The sequence below is a fragment of the Daldinia childiae genome, assembly GCF_008694065.1.
Source record: "Daldinia childiae strain JS-1345 chromosome Unknown Scaffold2, whole genome shotgun sequence".
Classification (NCBI taxonomy): domain Eukaryota; kingdom Fungi; phylum Ascomycota; class Sordariomycetes; order Xylariales; family Hypoxylaceae; genus Daldinia; species Daldinia childiae.
This window is the reverse complement of record NW_022984643.1, coordinates 2,150,415-2,169,206: the sequence shown is the minus strand read 5'-3', so window position 1 is coordinate 2,169,206 and position 18,792 is coordinate 2,150,415. Positions and strand designations below refer to the sequence as shown.

The window sequence follows — 18,792 nt, the reverse complement described above, 5'->3', positions numbered from 1 at the left end:
GATTTCGTCATATGATTGCTTAAGTGCTTTGGGTTGGAGGTAGGAAAAGTACGAGATCAAAACGACTTACCTTTTCCGAATACTAGGGCACGAAGAACTATGCACGTTTAAGGGCATTGACGCTGGTATTTATATACTAAATGACAGGCTGAACCCTCGTTTTCTTTTTTTTACCTTTTTTATTTTGACTGCAGCCCCGGATCTACTTGTTTTTTCTTGACGTTGCAGCAACTAGGCGTTTCTTGAGATGCTTCGGCATCTTTTCTTTCCGCTTCTCGGCCTTGGCCTCCTTAGCCGCTTGCTTGCGTTGCTGTAGTTTATTAGTGTGACATGTCTCTAACTTTAGAATAATATAATAAATCTGATATACGTGTTGGCGGAAGGGGGGAAATGCAATGAAAATGGGATATCGATTTAATGCATAGCATACCTTCTTCTCATCCTTATCTTCAAACCGTTTCCCCCGCGGTGTCCCTTTCTCGAATCTACTCTCGTCGTCTTCATCGTCGTCGTCTTCGTCACTATCGAGAGCTGCTCCTTCATCCGAATCGTCTTCTGAGTTCTGGTTTGCTTCTCTCGACTTCGTTACTACCTGGTCCGCGAGGAGATTTCTGTAGACGAGCTTGTCCCCTTCACCCTCCCCGATCTTTTGTGCGTCCTTCTCGATGTCGTAGACCTGTTCTAGTGTCTGGGGGATATATTGATTTCGGAAGACCTCATTGTCGACCTCCAGCTCGGCTGCTGCCGCCTCGTCGTCAGCGGGTTGCGACCTCGAAGCGTATAGTTCCTCTATCACTTCTGATAGTCTTGGCTCTTCCACCGTGCCCTTGGACTCCGTGATGAAGTCGAAGACAGTACGATCGGGTAGCGTGTCGACTCCTTGTCTGCGGAAGAAGTCGCCTGTATTCTTGATATCCATTCGAAGAAACTCTAGTGACCGAGGATGATCGTGCTCCACGCTTTGAGATACATCGATGATGTAGAGTTGTCCGTCATTGTAAAGAATATTATATTCACTCAGATCTGCGTGTACTAGCCGCGTAACCTGGTACATGCGTCGCATGATACTTAAGAGTTGAACGTAGAGTTTTCTCCAGAGTTGATCCTCATCATCGCGAGAGATGTTGGCGTCGCGCAATCGCGGGTACGCGTATCCTTTCTTATCTCCGAGGAAGCTCATCAAGAGGACGTGGAGCTTGAGCTGTAGAGGTTCAGGGCAAGGAATGGCGGCGGAGTGTATTCTCTGCAAGTTACGATATTCCTTTTCTGCCCATAGCTGGACCATCTTTCTACTGTTGCCCTTGTTTGAGCCGGATTTAAAGCGGTGCTCGCCAGTAATATATCTCTCGCGGTCTTTGAAGCTTAATATGGCTGTCTTATAGACCTTGACAGCGCGCTGGACGGGCGGTCCGTTGATATCAGGATAGGCGATAGCACCATATACGTTAGCCTCCTTGCCCGTACTAATTGCGCCATGTATCTCGTTGACTACGCCGCGATTGATCATCTGGTAAAGAATCATACGGGTTCTCTGATCAAGGACCTGTTCGCTCGTAGCCCTATCGGCCTTATCCTTCTCCCTGTCTTGTCCCTCCTTGACATCGTCTAGTCGTATCTTAGCAGCATGTCTTGAGAGAGCCGTGATCTGATCATCTACGCTAGCGGCGGTGTTAGCAGCAGGTTTCTGCTGATTAGAATGCAGGGGTTGTTGTCGGTTGAAGTTTCGCGTTATGTCTGGTTCCCCATCTGGGCCGAGGCCATCATCAAAATCATCGTAATCGTTGAAGACGGAGTCTAGATCGTCATCATCGTCAGAAGTTTCTGGGACGGCATCGGCATCGGCTAGACTTCTGGGGATTTCCCGGCTCGCTATTTCATCGTGAGAATTGGTGCTAGGTAAGTGAGGCGATTGCGATGGTGGTATCGTGGTGGAGTTTTCGCTCTCCATGATAGATAGTTGAATATATATTTGCGACGGCGCTATTGAAGACGACAAGTGTAATTTCTTTTGTTGGAAATACTATTGGAATATTGGCTTGGTATGTCCTAATATAGGTATGTATAAGAGTGTATAAGAGCTACTTGAGGAATTCTGTTTTCGGATTGTTTTCCACGGGTCTGGTCTGGTAAGGCCTCTACTTATAATAATAGTAAAGGCACTAGGTCAATGGAATTTATGAAGATTGATAAAAGGTTATAAAGTTCCAAGTTTGCAAAATAACATTTTGACTGTCGAATGGCGGTTTACAATTTTGGAGGTGACACAGACTCAGGCAGGGTCAACCCCACTAACTTTGAAAGTAACCCCACCAACTTTATCTTATCGAACTTATCGAACTTAGAGATTAAGAAGAGGCACTTTCTTTTTGACTTACTTTTAGGGCTATAGTGTTACTAAGCCTTCGCGTGTTACGTGTGACTTGCATAAGTCGTATGAGGTAATGCTAGGTACATAAGTTAGGTACCTACTTAACATATCATGATGTACCCCTGAGAGGTACGTACCTAATGTTCAAAAGGTACCTGAATGCATCTCAATCGCAAATTAGAATCAAAGGTCAAGCAATTGATAGACATCTCATTGTTACCCTGCTATAATCTATATTTCAATACTATTATTCCTTCGATTCTTATCAACCCCGCTCTCTAAGGTTACATGAATCTTCAAGTGATCGTCAAGCCCGACTTCCTTTTCATCAACTTGACAGCAAGATGATTCGTCCATTATCCAATATGGCCATGGCCAAGAAGCAGGCCTTCCTGCAAGCCATGCTGCAAGTAAAAGACATTCATAGATATAATGATAAGCCTGCCACCGTATGTAGTAGTTTGGGCAGAATCTGTATTCCCCCGTATGATGTCTCGCTGATCTCGATTTCTGTTCCTGTTCCTGCAGATATAATACCAATAGAAATTAGCTGACGTGATGGTGTTTCTTCATCCCTATTATCTGTGGCTCACCACATTATCTAATGGTTCGTCGATACTACGCTATGATTTGAGTCTTATCAAATTAAAAGCTAACAATTTTTAAGCTGTCCTTGCTACCTCAAGGGTGACGGGAATACCTACTGTCCCCTTTGCCATCTCTAATGACGGAGCATATCCAATTGCTTCCCTTAAAGGAGTGTTGGTAGACTCCAAGTATACCGAAAGTCGTGATGAAACCGGAGAGACGTTGATTCCACCAAGTCTACAAGATTTCGCCAAAACATTCGTAGACGACTTACACAGTGTCTTGGGTCTCGATATTGACGTCTCCGCTGGCGATGAATCTACATCAGATACCATATTTCTCACACTGGGTGATCCCAGCAAGTATACCGATGCCAGCGGCTCTCTGACTTCTGAAGGGTATACACTCTCAGTCAACTCTTCAGGAGTTGTCGTATCCGGTGCCAGTCCCTTGGGTGTATGGTGGGGTACACGAACTATCTTGCAGCAAGCAGTTCTCTCAAATGGCTCTTTATCCTATGGGGAAGCAGATGATGCTCCCGGGTGGAAGACTCGAGGTATGATGCTCGACGCAGCTCGTCATTATTATCCTCCCGAGGCATGTATAAGTTCAATCCGGTATGAATTTGAGTGATTAGGCTAACAGGAGGTGCTGGTTAGTTTATCATCGAATTGTGCTCTTACATGAGCTTTTTCAAGCAAAATACATTCCAGCTTCATCTGAGTGATAATCTATATAACAATGTCGACCTATACACTAGAGAGCAATCTTTGGAACTATACGCTCGGTTCCGTCTATGGTCTGATTCAGAATCTCTGGCCGGCTTGAATAAGTATAAGAATGAGTCTTACACGAAAGAACAGTTCGAAGAGATCCAGTCAACTTGTGCTTCACGAGGAGTCACCATCATCCCGGAGATCGAAGCCCCAGGACATGCACTAGTCATAATACAATGGAAGCCGGAATTAGCACTTGAAGGCAGATTGTCGTTATTAAACATCTCCCATCCGGACTCAATACCTACTATGAAAACCATCTGGAGCACTTTCCTCGACTGGTTCCATTCCAAGACCGTCCATATCGGCGCGGACGAGTATACCGGCGATCCTAACGACTATAATCGATTCGTTAATGAAATGGCAGATTATATCTACCAAGAATCCGGGAAATCTATCCGCATCTGGGGTACTTTCCCTCCCAAGCCCGAATACAACAACGTCTACAACAATATCTCGGTACAACACTGGGCCTTCTTCGAGGACAACCCGTACCACGATTACATCCTGAACAACTACTCCGTCCTCAACTCCGACGACACCTATTACACCGTCCTTAAATATTCCGGGAGCTATCCACAGGTCGTAAACGTCGCCCGGACATTCAACGGCAACCCAGAGACAGGTGGGATATGGCAGCCCTACGTCTTCGACACGAAAGTCGCCGCCAACAACCCGGAGAAGTCCAACCCTCTGGTCCTTGGGGCCGTTACGCCTTTATGGAATGACTACGGTGCGAACGCATCTGTCTTCTCCGAAGCCTATTATGCTTGGAAAGACGGGATCCCGGCACTCGCGGACAAGCAATGGGGAGGAGATCTCTCGGCGTCTGAATTCGCGGAAGCGTTTTCGACTTTGCATCCTGTTATCCCAGCACAGAACCTTGACCGAGCGATTCCATCAGCTACTTCGACGATATTCAACTACACCTCGCAGTCGGTCCTAAGTAACAAATACTTCACGCCCCTATCTACACTAGGCGACATAATCGTCACCGACCAGTCCGGAAACGGGTACGACGGACTAGTAAACTGTCCACTCACCGCGGATTCCACCTTCGCCATAAATTCCTCCTGCTTCCTGAAAACGCCCCTCTCCTCCAAAGGCCGGGACTACACTCTTTCCCTCCGCCTTCTCATCGACGAAGTAGATAAAGACGCCACTCTGATCTCCGGCCGGGACTCCGCGCTCATGCTTACCCCGAACCTAACTCTCTTCGCCTCGGGCAACTACTACCGGTTGAATACTACTGTCCCTCTAAAGACATGGATCGACCTGGATATCGTAGGGCGGGGCAACCAGACGTTTGCGCGCGTGAGCCCCGATGGCGCAGCGGCGGTTGTGAAGGAAGAAGAGTTCTTAGCTGTATTAGGCGTCAACGGGGTTTCCCTTGTGTGGACGCCTATCGCCATCGAGGCGCCGCTGAAGCGGGTTGGTGGCAAGGACGCTGGGTGGACGGGACAGCTGGCAACAATGAGCTTGACCTCGGAAGCTTGAGTAGTGGGTGTAGCTAGGTTAAATATATGGATAGATGATTGGTTTTTATGGAACTGCCCATTTAGTTGACTCTTACTCCCCTTATATGCACGCCAATGAGATAGATAAAACAATATATATTATCAGAATCGTGATATTATTCTCGTCCCAATAGTGTGCTGATACCTAATCATATAGCTATAGGAAAGCTAGAATAGGTTATCGTAGATATAATTTGATTTCTATTGCTTAATCTACGGAATTTGTTAATGTGAACAATCGGATGGCTCGGGCTAATTCGATACTTTACCATGGGGGAATTCATCAGGTAATGTCGAATTTATTTTTATTTTATCTAATCCTTGTTAGAAGACGACTAGCCAACTATGATTGTGCTATTTTATACTATATAAGACGACATCTTCATATTCGTTTGATCTCCCCTACTCGCCCCATTGAGCATATGGCGAATGTGTTACCATTGGAGTGGAGATTGTCTAATATCAAAATCCAAGTCACGAGGCGAGTGAGCTACCACTACCCTAGATCATACACAAGGACTGGTTGCGACAGTGTAGTACCTTTCTAATATCTATACACTTATCATTGGTCATCCAGCGCGCCCTCAAGAAGCTTCTGCAAGGTCGGCAAGAAAGCCTGCGCCTTTCTGAAGTCCCCTAGCTTAACTCGCATGTAGTCAAATGCCACTAGGATCACCTCATCTAATTCCGCCTTTTTGCTCTGTTCCGCATCGGCGCGAATCTCCAAGTTTTCCTCCATTATAGGCACCTTCTGATACCTTTGCGAGAAGTGCGTCAGTAGGATCCTCCTCGCGCCCATGCGGCGGCCGACATCGATAGCCTCAGACATAGTCGAGTGTTTCTTAGCGATAGCATCACCCTGAAGCTCGTCATCGAACGTGCTCTCATGGATGAGCAGGGTGGCTCCCTTTCCGATCTCGACGAAATCGTCGCTCGGCCTGCAATCGCCCGAATACGCGACCTTGAGCCCAGACGGGAAAGTAAATACCGTTGCCAGCGCACCGAAACAATGTTTCACGTGACAAGCCGTAATCCGTTCTAACCCGATGGCCCCTGTCTCCGCCTCCGAGAATACACGAGAATCCCCTTTGTTAAAGATAACAGTCAGAAGACGGTCGAAACCGTAGTTCTCGATGTCAGCGTATTCTCGCAGCCAGTCTATCATATGTGTGTGGGACGCGACGAAGAGCTTAGCAGAGGGGTTTGACCGAATCGTCTCGTTGTGCCATGCTTTAATAACGGAGGCAGTGCCTAAGTGGTGGTCTGCGTGGAGATGGCTAATCCATATACCTTTGAGATCTCGCAAGATTTCGGGGAGCTCGTTGCCAAAAACCCGCTGTAACTGGCCAATTGTATTCTCGCCGCAGTCGAACAGGTAGTTACCGTATCCCGGGACGCGAAGGAATGTAGAAGAGACGTTACGATACTTAGATGGCAGAGCAGAGCCAGTTCCTAGAGGAATTATTTCTGCATCTCGGTTTGGGATGTCTGATTCCACCTTTTCGATTTTGGCTAGAAATTCAGGATCTGAAACTCTCGTCTTGGCTTTTCGAGCCATTTCTAATATTTCATCATTCATATCCGCTCGGGCTAACTTTTCGATATCTGGGAATGGAATAATCTTGTCATCTTGATGCACGTACTGAGGTGCAAATTGCACAACCTTCCCAAGCTTGCTACTTTCGTAGAGAGAAGAGACATCCGTCGTCGAGGCGTTCGAAATTGAGACATTATTGTCATAAATGGGTAAGCGGAACCGGTCAGGGTCAATACATCGTAATTTGAAAGTTTGAGTTGTGACCGAATCAAACGCGAGCCTATTCGGACAGCTGTCTGGTGAGGACACGATGTGTCTGATTGCCGACTTCTTTTGCATAAACTCTTGTAGCCGGGGTTCATTCACGACCCCACGGCCAAGAATCCAGTAGATAACGTGAACACCTTCCATAAGGCTATCATTTGACCACTCCGTACGGTTCACGAGCGCATCGATATAAGAAGGGTCCGGTATGTCGAGAACAGCAAACCCATTCCCGGGAATATTCGGTTCCAAAACCATATCTGGAGTTACTACGACCCCATCATTGCCCACTACACTCTGACCACTCGTGAGCAGTTTATAGGATTGCTTAGGTACGCCGTACTTTGCAGCTACTTGAGGGTTAAACTTTCCTCGTCGTTCATGTGTTTTAAAAATATAACACAAGGATTGGTTCGAAGGTTTCGTATGCGGCAGTGCGTGTACCATTGCTCCGGGCCATGGTCGACGTATTAACACAGGTATATCTGGTACCGCCTCTCCACTTCCTGGTAAGGGACCTGTATATACTTGGATGTGACCTTTATCACCCCGGACGTATATTTTCGCGGGTTGCTTCACTTGGTGCAAAGTAGTCTCTACCAGCGCGTCCATCTTCCAGTCTGAATCAAACATTTGGGTGACTACAGTCTGAACTAGCTTTCTGTCTTCTTCACTGTCTAGGGTAGGTTGCTGCTCATCCACTTCAGATGTCTCCGTGAACTCCTCGTGCGTTCGTTTTCGGGGGCTAGTCGATACAATCGTTGTCGACTGGATAGGTATATACCACACCTTGACGTTGGTATCTTCCCAATCCGGTTTAAGCTCTTGTTGTTCGATTAAGCGAGGGTCGTCGCGAACCTCATGAGGGTCTAAAGGCAGTCCTTTCCGGAAAATAAACCTACGAGCCGTAGCGAGTAGGTGTGTCAAATTCTTGCCTCCATGAATCCTAAGCCTCGGCATGACAGTGTCGCTATTATCACGGAAATTACGAACTCCAAGCCCTTTCTTCTTACGCTCTTCGATATTTTGTTTGAGGCTATCTATCTTAGTAGCCAGGGTATCGGCAAGGACGAGGATAGTGCCTAGAAGGCCACCAGCATTTTGCCAGTTAACCACACCTGTTAAGAAAACATCTTCGACCTTTTGTATGCCGATGTTTCTCTGGACGGCAGCACGCTGCGTTCCCTCGGCAATATTTCCAATTATATAGCGCTTGTTGTCAAAGTGAAGCAACAAGCAAGCACCATGTGTGTCGGCAGTAGGGGTCGTAATGACCTGAACATAGTTCAACATACCGGACCCCCGTAGCGTCGTGCGCTGGTTAAATGGAACGGTCTTAAACAGTAGGAATTGCGCACAATACTTTTGATCTCTAGGAGACGCTCGTAGTAAGGAGACGTCAGGATTTCGGAAAAGTGTGGTTGGGAGAGGTGCCTTTGCGAATATAGACCTTGGGGGCGGGTCGCGATATTTTCGCGGGTTTATGATATGCGGATTTGAAGTTTCGCTGAAATAGAAAAGCCACCTCGGGGTCTTATTAATAATATTACGATGTCTCATCAGGTTTTATGCCGGATGAGCCTATCAAGAATGACTCTTACGGCCAATTCGAAACGCATATAGATTCGTATAAGTGAATTATCGATACCGATGCATCGTAACTTTTAGTAACTAAGAAATTATTTCTTATCTTATCGCTACCTACCTAAGGAGGTACCTACTATTCTGACGTAGTACCTAAATTACGTAACTATTGCTAGCGATTCTTTTAGATGGCAGTTAGTTATTACTTTTTTATTTTTTCTATTAATGAATTATGTAGGTTACTAAAACAACCTTAGAAAACAGAGATGGACTCTCATGGTGTCGGACTTGCAACCACAATTCCTGCCAAAGACGTAACCTTGATATTATTACCTCCCTTACACCAACACGTACCAGCAACTTGCCCGACTACCCCTTTCTCATTCCACTAATAATTCGTCAGTAAAAGGTATTTTCGAGTTTGGGGAGGGTTTCTCGATATCACGTACAACACAGCCAACATCGGCACGCTTCTGAGTCCAGTTCAGCGAGTCACATAGTGCAAGACACTCCTCGAGCGAGTTTACCACTAGTGACGCTTGGTCTGTTCCCGTCAAATCGCTGTCGCAGGCTATCTTGTATTGTCGGTTGTTTTTCCCTAATATCATACTGCCGCTTCGGCTGGGACACCTGGAATCCACTAGGACCGTCGGTGTCGGTTCGGCTATAATTGCCGTGCTAGTGCTGCTACTCTTTGGGCTGGTGCTCTTAGTTCTGCTGGTACTGGTAGTTGATACACTGCTCGTAGATGAGGTCGTCGAGGGGGCAGCATGCGGCGATGAAGTAGCGCTGTTGCTTATAGCTTCGCTATCCGCAGAAGCACCTAGACCAGTCATCAGAATCACCATCTCTGCTGTGTTCATCCACCATGGCTTGTCTAACCTGTGTTATTAACTGCACTATCATTACTCCTCAAACCTAAGCCTAGCCCCGTGCCCAATCCGGCCGCTAACGCCACCACCGAAAACAAAGCTACTAGCAACCAGAATGTAGGTTTCCTTAACCCGGCTATCTCAGATTTACGGGGTACCGGGCTGGTCTGCGGTTGCGCCTCGCTGTAGTTCTTATATTCGTAGTACTGCGGATGGTAGGTCTCGGGAGCTACCTCGGGCGCCAAAGAATCCGTCGCGAGCTGTGGTGTGGTGCTCGACACGACCTCCATCGTCGAGTGCATCTTGATTCTCAGAGGCAGATATACGAGAACTATGAAGACGGCTAATATCCAGAGCCATTCTCATTATATTTGCATTCATAGGCACCATTGATACTGCCTACCTACCTTACGATGCCCTGTGCCGGCCCCTGACAGTCGCTGTGATGCTACCTGCATTGCATCTGCATGCAACCCCCAAATTTAAGGGGTCGATATTGAGTTTATACATAGGTAGTAAATGTGAGAATGTATGTTATAGCGTCTCTAGTTTAGATCTTAAAGTAATCACTGTTGATCTGGCACTCAATAGTGTCTTACAACTTGAATTTAGTAATGAGCATAAATATAAAGATATAATTACCTATCTAGACTAAGTAACTATGATTATAAAATCGTATTAGCCATGATTACACGATATTGAGGTGTCTAGGATATACTATAGTACAAATTGCGTAGTAAGGATGTCTACATAGTTGTCAGCAAGTTTGACATATGAGGTGATGGTACCCTGCGCTGTGACCTATCCGGGATTTCTTCCTACGCAGCTAAGGACCTCAACCGTAACCAGTAAAGCCCAGCTATAATTGATCAATTCAGCCTTGTCCTACCTTAGAAGTGACTAATATGCTATTCTGAAAACGGTGAAGAAATGCGACTGGTGTGCATAAATAGTTCTATTATTAGCGATCCTTGCACCCTTCGGTAGTCTTGCACGTTTCCTTCAATCAAGGAATGCGTAGCATCTGAAGAGCGCGAGATTCGATAGACAGCGTTGATAGGTCCATTTAAACGACATTCAAGATGTTTTCCCGCGATATATGGGTGTGGCTTTGAAGAAGTATTCACAATTATATATCTATTATGAAGTACCCGTAGATATAAATGTTTATTACAAATTTTTACGGACCGTACTAGCTATGTGGTGTGGAGGAAGACTTACCTGCAGGTTTATAGAAGAAACTCTCCTTGCAGCTAATGTCATAAATGACACTCAAGGGCTCTTGCTTGTTTGCCGTCGAAGTGGCGTTAATTGACTTCTATTAAATGGCTATGAAGGACACATGAATTTATATTATCCACGTTTCTCAGCCCAATGACACTGTAACCGTGGTCGATTATACCACCTCGAGCTTATAGTGTCTCTAGAACCGATCATTTCGTCTAGTTATACATAATATTCCAGATACTTAATCTACTCTGTTAGCTTAGGTACCGGGCTATTAGATCACTCGCGCTTTGGCTGTGGCGATTCACGAGACGCGATAAGTGACATGAATGTTTCCTCGATGTCTGAATCATCATAATTATCATCATCGTCTTTCTCAGCCGACGCTTCGGCAACATTAAACTGCGTCCCATCAACTTCTAATGATAGCCCGTTACCCGGTAGAGGCTGTGACAATATAATCTCCTTTGATCGGCCAACATTTCTGATCCGATTTTGTTTAGATGGTCGATCACCTAGCTGCGGTTGTTGAATATCCTCCACAGCATACGAGGTCGCTGGGGTATCGGTAATAAACGGTTGAGGGGATTCAGACTTGTATTCGGCCTTGAACTTTGCGATTATTTGGAGCCAGTCCGACCCATACTCAGCTGCCTTGCTTGGCCCTACACCGTGAACATTTAGAAGTTCACGTTGGTTCGAGGGACGCTCCCTAGTGAGGGTTTCTAGGAGTGAGTTGGAAGCAACTATATACGGGGGTCGGTCCTCTATAGCAGCACGTACCGTCCGGTACTCTGCTAGACGCCTATATAACTCCTTGGATGGCCCCGATTCCTGCTGTTTCTGGTAATCGTCCCTTGGGTGAAGAGGAGCCTGATTCGTCTGAGCAATGCTTTTCCTGGGGTGCTTGGCAATGTCTTGTGCAATTATCTCTAGCCATTCGTCGCCATATGCTTCAACCTTCCGATCTCGGATGCCCTTCACCTTTAGGAGTTGGATCTTATTAGTCGGGCGGATTTTAGCTAGCTGCTCTAGGACTTTATTTGAGGCTATCACATAGGCGGGTACATCCTGTGCTGCAGCAATTCTTTTGCGATGAGAGACCAATTGTCCAAAGAGCTTATGCCACACTTCTGGTACAGATGAATCCATTATGTTGTCATTGTCATGTTTCACTTTGCTCCCGAAGGGTCGAGGAGTGAAGGCATCATTTGTGGTCATAATGAAGCTTGGATTGAATTTCCATAGGTTTTGGCAACTGACATATCGCCTAGGTAGTGAGCATGCGATTAAGTTAGTATTAGGACAAAGTCCCTTTTGATAAAAGCTGAAAAGCTGTTACATTTTGTATGTAGCATGATATTTAAATCTAGTAAGTTCGGAAAGTTGCTCCTGCCTGAAGGTGTAACCTTAGGTAGGTTAGTACCTGAGTATATGCATATATTAATGCGCACATGTATTTCAGTAAAAGCATATATATGTACATTATATACTACCTAGGTACCGCATTATGTAACTAGCGTACTTCCAGTCTGCTGTCCTTGGGACATGAATCGATAAATGATAAACACTAAAGCGCGGCTACAATTTAGCCTTGTCGCTTCATCTTGCGAAGTTACATCTATCTCGCGTCTCTCTCCCAATTGATCTATATCTAAACACAAGTCGTTACTTGTATTCTTCGGAGCTTGTTTTGGTGAAATATTCACCAACCATCTCCATTATGGCGTCCACGCCAATGGACCTCGACGTTCCCGATAACGCATCCCCTGCCAACGGTACACCATCCACCTCCCTCAATATCACCCGTACTCTAGGCGGTGGTCTACCTAGCACATCAGCTATCTCCGACAACCTGCACAGCTTCAGACCTACGAAGGTACCCTCCTTAAGTACGCCCCCAGTCTAACAACCTTTTCTTACGAATTACAGTTATTTAAGCGCGACGATATTAAAGATGGACGGCCTCAACCCTTCATCCTTAGCCTCGATTATGACGACCCTGGAGAGCTTCTGATGACATCCGAGAGCGACGAGACCATCCAGATCTACAAGGTCCGAGAGGGTCGCCATGACAAGCAGCTCCTTAGCAAGAAATACGGAGTCAAACACGCTAAATTCACGCATAACAGCTCCAGTATAATATACGCGAGCACAAAACAGAATGGTTAGGATACTATAGCTCTCGGTACCTGTCATTGATTGGAAACTTGCTGACAACAACACTTCATAGATGCGATCCGATACCTAACGACTCACGATAATGCATTTATACGCTATTTCGAAGGCCACCAAGCTGCCGTTACATGCTTGGCAATGCATCCCGGTAACGACGACTTCATCTCCTGCAGCAAGGACAACACTATACGGCTATGGAACGCCGGAACGAAGAATGAGACCGGCATTTTATATCTGAACACACCACATCTCGCAGCTTTCGATCCAAGTGGACAAGTCTTCGCCGTAGGATCGCCTAACAGTGGCGCGGTCTTGCTCTATGACCATCGAAAATTCGATAAGGCACCATTTGCAGAATTCGACATCGTGGAAGCATGCGGTTCAATTGAACCTCATAATGCTATGCAGGGCTGGACCACGCTAGAGTTTGCCAACGACGGACGCTCTATCTTACTAGGCACGAAGGGAGGAGGTCATTTCCTTTTAGATTCGTTTAATGGCAGCCTGAAAGGATACCTACGAAAAACCGAGGGCGGAAGTAATAGGCTGGCGCCTGGTGAAGAATACATGCTTAATGGAGGTGGCCCGAGTGGTGCCAGCGTGGAGAGTAGCGGCGACTGTTGCTTCACACATGATGGAAGATTTGTCATCGGTGGTGGGAGAAAGGGAGTTATGGTGTGGGATACACTAGGTAACGCGTCCGATAAAATCTTGGACCCAGTTCACGTTCTAGAAGACGAGAGGCCCGCGGCAGTAGTTGCCATCAACCCCCGATTCAACTTCTTCGCGACGGCAGATCAAGATCTAGTGTTCTGGTTACCGGATCCGCATGCCTAGGAGGCGGCTGGAGGCTCATCAGTCGACGTCGATGTCGATGCGTCCATCTATGATTGCGATCTTGTGAACTTGAACGAATATGATTACCGGCCACCAGCAGATGGACAGGATCCGTCATGAAGTAGTATAAGTAGTGAACGGAGGTGAGGATGCGGCTGGCTTAGGTACGGAAGATACCCCCGATTTTGCATTGCGAAAGGCGTCTAAAAGGGCATCGTCTCGGCAACTTCTTGTTGTAGATGCTTGTATGAAATATAGAAATTTGGCTTGTCTCACAATATAAGACGTAACATTTTGTGACGATTAGTACCTAAGGTATGTTAGGTATGCAATTATGAAGTATTGGTATAGTTTAAATGAGGCTCGAGCTACCCCGCGAGATTTCATAGAGCTCTAGATCCCTGTCTAGCTGTTTTGCTGTTTGACCCCCACATCCATCCACCGCCCACCGCCCACCACCAACACCAAACTTCATCGTCATTCGATTGGGTGAAAGTGCCAAAATTCAAGTCCAGCTCCACAATCCACCTCGACGACACGAAATCGTATATCTATAATCATCATACCGAGTATAAGCTGCGCCTGAAGATCTCGGAAGTGCCTTAACCTGCCAATTATCCTGCATACTATTATACGAACAACCGACAGCATTTATTCCGCAGCAAAGCGGTATTCACTCGCGATGCCATACTTCGCCACGAGCCAGGAATGGCTGCACCAGTCTTCGCTCCTCCTCGAAGCGCGACCAACAACCGTATGTCTGCCTGCCACACATTTAACTCCCAAATATACCATAACATTTGCATACGTATACCATCGCAGCAGCGCTTCCAACACCGCCCATTGTGTATAAAAAATAAATAAAAAATAATAAAACCTTAGCGCCAGAAGTCTTTCCAACTAACTAACTCTCATACACAGACACGCATAACAACCAAATACCACATCAGCAAACCCAAGCCCCGCCGCACCAAAAAAGCTCCAACCTCCTCCCCCTCCACAACAACCGACTCCGCTCCCACCGCGCCCCGCGGCTCCCTCACCCTCAAAGCCTACGACCCGCATTCCGGCGCCTGTCTCAAGTACCGCACGACCAAGGCAGCCGAAGTATCGCGTCTGATCCAGAGTCTAGGCCGGCCGTTAGGAGCGCGCATGGCCGCGCTGCCGCTCCCCGAGGCCGCGGACGAGGTCATGGCCGACGCGCCGCTTGCGGCGGGGACGCCGGCGGAAGAGAAGAAGGGGGAGGATGTGGTAGGACCGGCGCAGCCGGAAGGAAGTACAGGTGGTGGAAAGGCGCCGGGGCAGGGACAGGCGGGAGGTGGTGGTGGTGGTGGGAAGGGGAAGAAGAAGCGTGGAAAGAAATGAGGAGATAGATAGATGATGAATACGGAGGGAGGGAAGGAAAGGATCGGAAGGTCTACATATGTTGGGCTGTATCCAGTCAAAAGAGAGCCTAGAGGGACGTATAGTTCCTTGCACTACATTATAGCATTGCTATAAGGTTACTTATTTGGAATTATATTCAAAGCTTGATGATTACGAGACATGTTAGGGAAAGCCCGGCGCTTGGACACATGCCAGTGGACTTATAAGTATATACAAACATGGCCTTAAACCAACATTACCTACAATTCAAATATCACGCAACATCAAATCACATAATACCGATATAATGTATCTTCATTTGCATCAATTGAGCTATCACTACGTCCGCGTCTCATGCATCAAGTCATTTGCCCCATCCGTCCGTCCATCCATTCGGAGCTTATTGTTTATTTCATTCATTCCTCCGTGGGCCATCTCTCATTTGTAAAGAGGCCAGCAACGCCATAACGCCCAATGATGATGACCGTATTGTGACAGATAAAAAGGGAAAAATAGGGTTGAAGATCCAACAGACCACCCGGTCAATGGATCCAACCTTAATTGTACCGCCGAGACAATTGCTCACTGGTCTATAGTTTTGTATTATAAGACCCTCTAAGCTCTACCTGGTAGGAGTGGCGTTGAGGGTAGTAGCGTGAATGTGGTATTACACAAGGGCGGATCTAATCGAGAATGAGAGAAGGGGGTATCGAAAAAAGACGTAATAGAAAGAGGAGCGAGATCATCAAGCTGGTGAGAAGCTTAGAAGTCATCATCGAAGGTGAAATCACCTCCATTCTCGCCCTCTGCAGGGGTGGCCACGTCTTCATTCTTCTTAGTGCTGGCCATGACACCTGCCTTCTGATAGTCACCAACACGCTTCTCGAAGAAGTTAGTCTTGCCACCCAGAGAAATATTCTCCATGAAGTCGAACGGGTTGGAAGAGCGGTAGATCTTCTCATTGCCGAGAGCGACGAGTAGACGGTCGGCAACGAACTCGATGTATTGCTTCATCAAGTTAGAGTTCATGCCGAGTAAGGCACAAGGTAGAGCCTCTGTCAAGAATTCCTGCTCTATAGTGACGGCATCTCTAATGATCTTCTCGATGACATCCTTGCCGGGGCGGTTCTTGAGGTGTGTGAAGAGAAGACAGGCGAAATCGGTATGTAGACCCTCGTCACGCGAGATAAGCTCGTTAGAGAAGGTGAGACCAGGCATTAGGCCACGCTTCTTTAGCCAGAAGATGGAGGCAAAAGCACCGCTGAAGAAGATACCCTCAACAGCAGCGAAGGCAATCAGACGCTGAGCGAAGGTAGAGTTCTTGTCAGCGATCCATTGCAGAGCCCAATCAGCCTTCTTGCGAATGCAGGGGACTAGATAAAGGTTAGTCATATGGTAGTTTAGATGAGGATGAAAGCAGACTTACTAGTGTCAATGGCATTGAAGAGATGGGTCTTCTGGGCGGGCTCCTTGATATAGGTGTCAATGAGCAGAGAGTAAGTTTCGGAATGGATATTCTCCATCATGATCTGGAAACCATAGAAGCATCGTGCTTCAGGGATCTGAACCTCGCCGCTGAATCGCTCAACTAGGTTCTCATTGACAATGCCGTCTGACGCGGCAAAGAAGGCGAGGATGTGAGAAACAAAGAACTTCTCGTCATCGTTAAGTCTGTTGTTCCAGTCGTGAAGATCCTTGGACAGGTCGATCTCTTCGGCAGTCCAGAAGGACGCCTCATGCTTCTTGTACATCTGCCAGATCTGTGGGGTAAATTAGTATATGACGCGTCAAAAAGCACTTTACGCGTCTAAGACGCGTTACTCACCTCATGGTACTTAATGGGAAACAGGACGAACCGCTGAGGGTTCTCTTGTAGGATAGGCTCATCAGCCTCCTCAGGCCTGATAGTGGGTGCAACTGCGACCTTCACTTCTTGCTTCTTCTCAATTTGTTGGTGTGAATCAATCTCTTTGGCAAGGGCATCGATGTTGGAGTCGAAAGGGGCATTCTCCTTGCCGGAGGAGAAGTCTAGCTTCTTGATGGGAGAGTCCATATTCAATGACTCCATGGCAGAGGTAGCCTATATAGCATAATAAGTTAGCAACAATTCTTTCAAGTGGCATGAAAATAACTAAGGGAGCGACGGTATGTACCTTCTTGGAGGGAGTGATGGTAGAGGCCATTGTGAAGATGTGAGGTTGAAAGTAGGAATTGCAATTGAAGATTGAACAAGGGGAGTAGACAATTGACTTGCAATGATCACCAAGTAAGAATGATAATCACGCGTTAAGTGGAAGTAATCGTTATTGTTGGGATGCAAGGACAAGAAGCGTGTTTAGAATAGGTCGGATCCAAGATCTTTTAAAAGCTGTCTCGCGCCGAGTCACGTGTTAATATTAGCTGGGATCGACGCGATAAAAAAACGCGACTAAACCCCCCCGCCACTTTTTTTCACGCGTTGCCCAGGGGTTGCAGCTTCCACTACCAGACTACCTATGTACCTAACATACACTATGAAAAAGGTCCATACCAGGTTTTGGTGGATCGAATAAACCGTTATTTTACCGTTATTTCACCATTTTCATATTTAAACGTTTAAAAATCAAGACTTAAGTGAACGACGAATAAGATTTTATATCTATTGAAGTTATTTTCAACGTTTGAAAGTGATTGGAATGTTTACGTATATAGCTATTTATATTCCCAAACGTTTCACTTACTTTCAAGCGTTATAGCGTTTATAGAAAGAGCTACAAAATCCACGGGAAGGCCACGGGAAGGCCACGGGAGCTACGGGAGCCACGGGAAGGTATAAATTAGGTACGTGTATCATACAGATACGGGGGCAGGCAGGCAGGCAGGTAGGCAGGCAGGTAGGCAGTCAATAAATTACGATGGCTATAAATACAGATACTAGTTGAAAGATTGGTTATATATATGACTATTTAAGAGACTATCTAAGAGACTATCTAAGAGACTATCTAAGAGACTATCTAAGAGACTATCTAGGAGACTATCTAGGAGACTATGTAAAAGACTAGCTAGGAGACTGGTTACCTATGTATGATTAGCCAAAATATTAGATGGCCGAGGGACTGGCTGACTGACTGACTGGCTGACTGACTGACTGACTGACTGACTGACTGACTGACTGACTGACTGACTGGCTGGCTGGTTGGTCAAGAAGTTGAAAACTCAGAAGAAAAAAAAGATGAATGGGAAGGAAAGGAGGGCCCTTTATATAGACCTGTATACCTGTATTGCCTCAGATTTGCCTGTACAACCTTGATTTTAAATTAGACCTTGTTTTGTATGGCCTTGACAAGGGTATAAGGCCGTGATAAAGGTCTTTAGACCGACGGGAACGACGGGAGTACGTATAAATGCTTGAATATTTGAAGCTATATTGAATATTCGAAAGGCTAAATAGTTAAAAAGTTGAACGTTTAAAAAAATTTAAACGTTTAGATATTATTTGATATTAAAATAGTGGTAAACGCTAAGAATGGCTAACGTTTTTGATCTTGAATATTTAAATGAAATAAACAGTATAAATATGGGTCAAAAAAGTAAACGGTTATTGAACTGTTTATTCGATCCACCAAAACCTGGTATGGAAGTACCCACGCAACCCACGCCGTACCAAAATACCATATAGCATACAAGGTACAACGCAAGG

General features: G+C 46.2%; 7 protein-coding genes across 7 annotated transcripts; 3 read left to right on the top strand and 4 right to left on the bottom strand.

Moving 5' to 3' along the window:
* Positions 1-202: 202 nt before the first annotated feature.
* Positions 203-1,948, bottom strand: GL218_01504 (Serine/threonine-protein kinase rio1; the record flags this gene model as incomplete). The annotated part of the gene is made up of 2 exons (XM_033577976.1): positions 203-310; positions 431-1,948. The coding sequence occupies 2 exons, from the start codon at positions 1,946-1,948 to the stop codon at positions 203-205; spliced, it is 1,626 nt and encodes a 541-aa protein (XP_033438350.1).
* Positions 1,949-2,926: 978 nt separating this feature from the next.
* Positions 2,927-5,229, top strand: GL218_01503 (Beta-hexosaminidase; the record flags this gene model as incomplete). The annotated part of the gene is made up of 3 exons (XM_033577975.1): positions 2,927-2,975; positions 3,036-3,553; positions 3,616-5,229. The coding sequence occupies 3 exons, from the start codon at positions 2,927-2,929 to the stop codon at positions 5,227-5,229; spliced, it is 2,181 nt and encodes a 726-aa protein (XP_033438353.1).
* A 582-nt stretch (positions 5,230-5,811) lies between these two features.
* GL218_01502 (Ribonuclease Z) lies at positions 5,812-9,808 on the bottom strand (the record flags this gene model as incomplete). Its single annotated transcript, XM_033577974.1, has 3 exons — positions 5,812-8,367; positions 9,084-9,457; positions 9,553-9,808. 3 exons carry the CDS (start codon positions 9,806-9,808, stop codon positions 5,812-5,814), a joined length of 3,186 nt encoding a protein of 1,061 aa, XP_033438352.1.
* Positions 9,809-11,012: 1,204 nt separating this feature from the next.
* GL218_01501 (aTP-dependent DNA helicase RecQ) lies at positions 11,013-11,885 on the bottom strand (the record flags this gene model as incomplete). The annotated part of the gene is made up of 1 exon (XM_033577973.1): positions 11,013-11,885. The coding sequence occupies one exon, from the start codon at positions 11,883-11,885 to the stop codon at positions 11,013-11,015; it is 873 nt and encodes a 290-aa protein (XP_033438355.1).
* Positions 11,886-12,456: 571 nt separating this feature from the next.
* On the top strand, positions 12,457-13,748 carry GL218_01500 (WD repeat-containing protein 82-B; the record flags this gene model as incomplete). Its single annotated transcript, XM_033577972.1, has 3 exons — positions 12,457-12,612; positions 12,666-12,900; positions 12,967-13,748. The coding sequence occupies 3 exons, from the start codon at positions 12,457-12,459 to the stop codon at positions 13,746-13,748; spliced, it is 1,173 nt and encodes a 390-aa protein (XP_033438354.1).
* Positions 13,749-14,430: 682 nt separating this feature from the next.
* On the top strand, positions 14,431-15,113 carry GL218_01499 (WD repeat protein; the record flags this gene model as incomplete). Its single annotated transcript, XM_033577971.1, has 2 exons — positions 14,431-14,502; positions 14,670-15,113. 2 exons carry the CDS (start codon positions 14,431-14,433, stop codon positions 15,111-15,113), a joined length of 516 nt encoding a protein of 171 aa, XP_033439169.1.
* Positions 15,114-15,875: 762 nt separating this feature from the next.
* GL218_01498 (Ribonucleoside-diphosphate reductase small chain) lies at positions 15,876-17,296 on the bottom strand (the record flags this gene model as incomplete). The annotated part of the gene is made up of 4 exons (XM_033577970.1): positions 15,876-16,486; positions 16,540-16,873; positions 16,939-17,193; positions 17,267-17,296. The coding sequence occupies 4 exons, from the start codon at positions 17,294-17,296 to the stop codon at positions 15,876-15,878; spliced, it is 1,230 nt and encodes a 409-aa protein (XP_033439168.1).
* Positions 17,297-18,792: the final 1,496 nt, after the last annotated feature.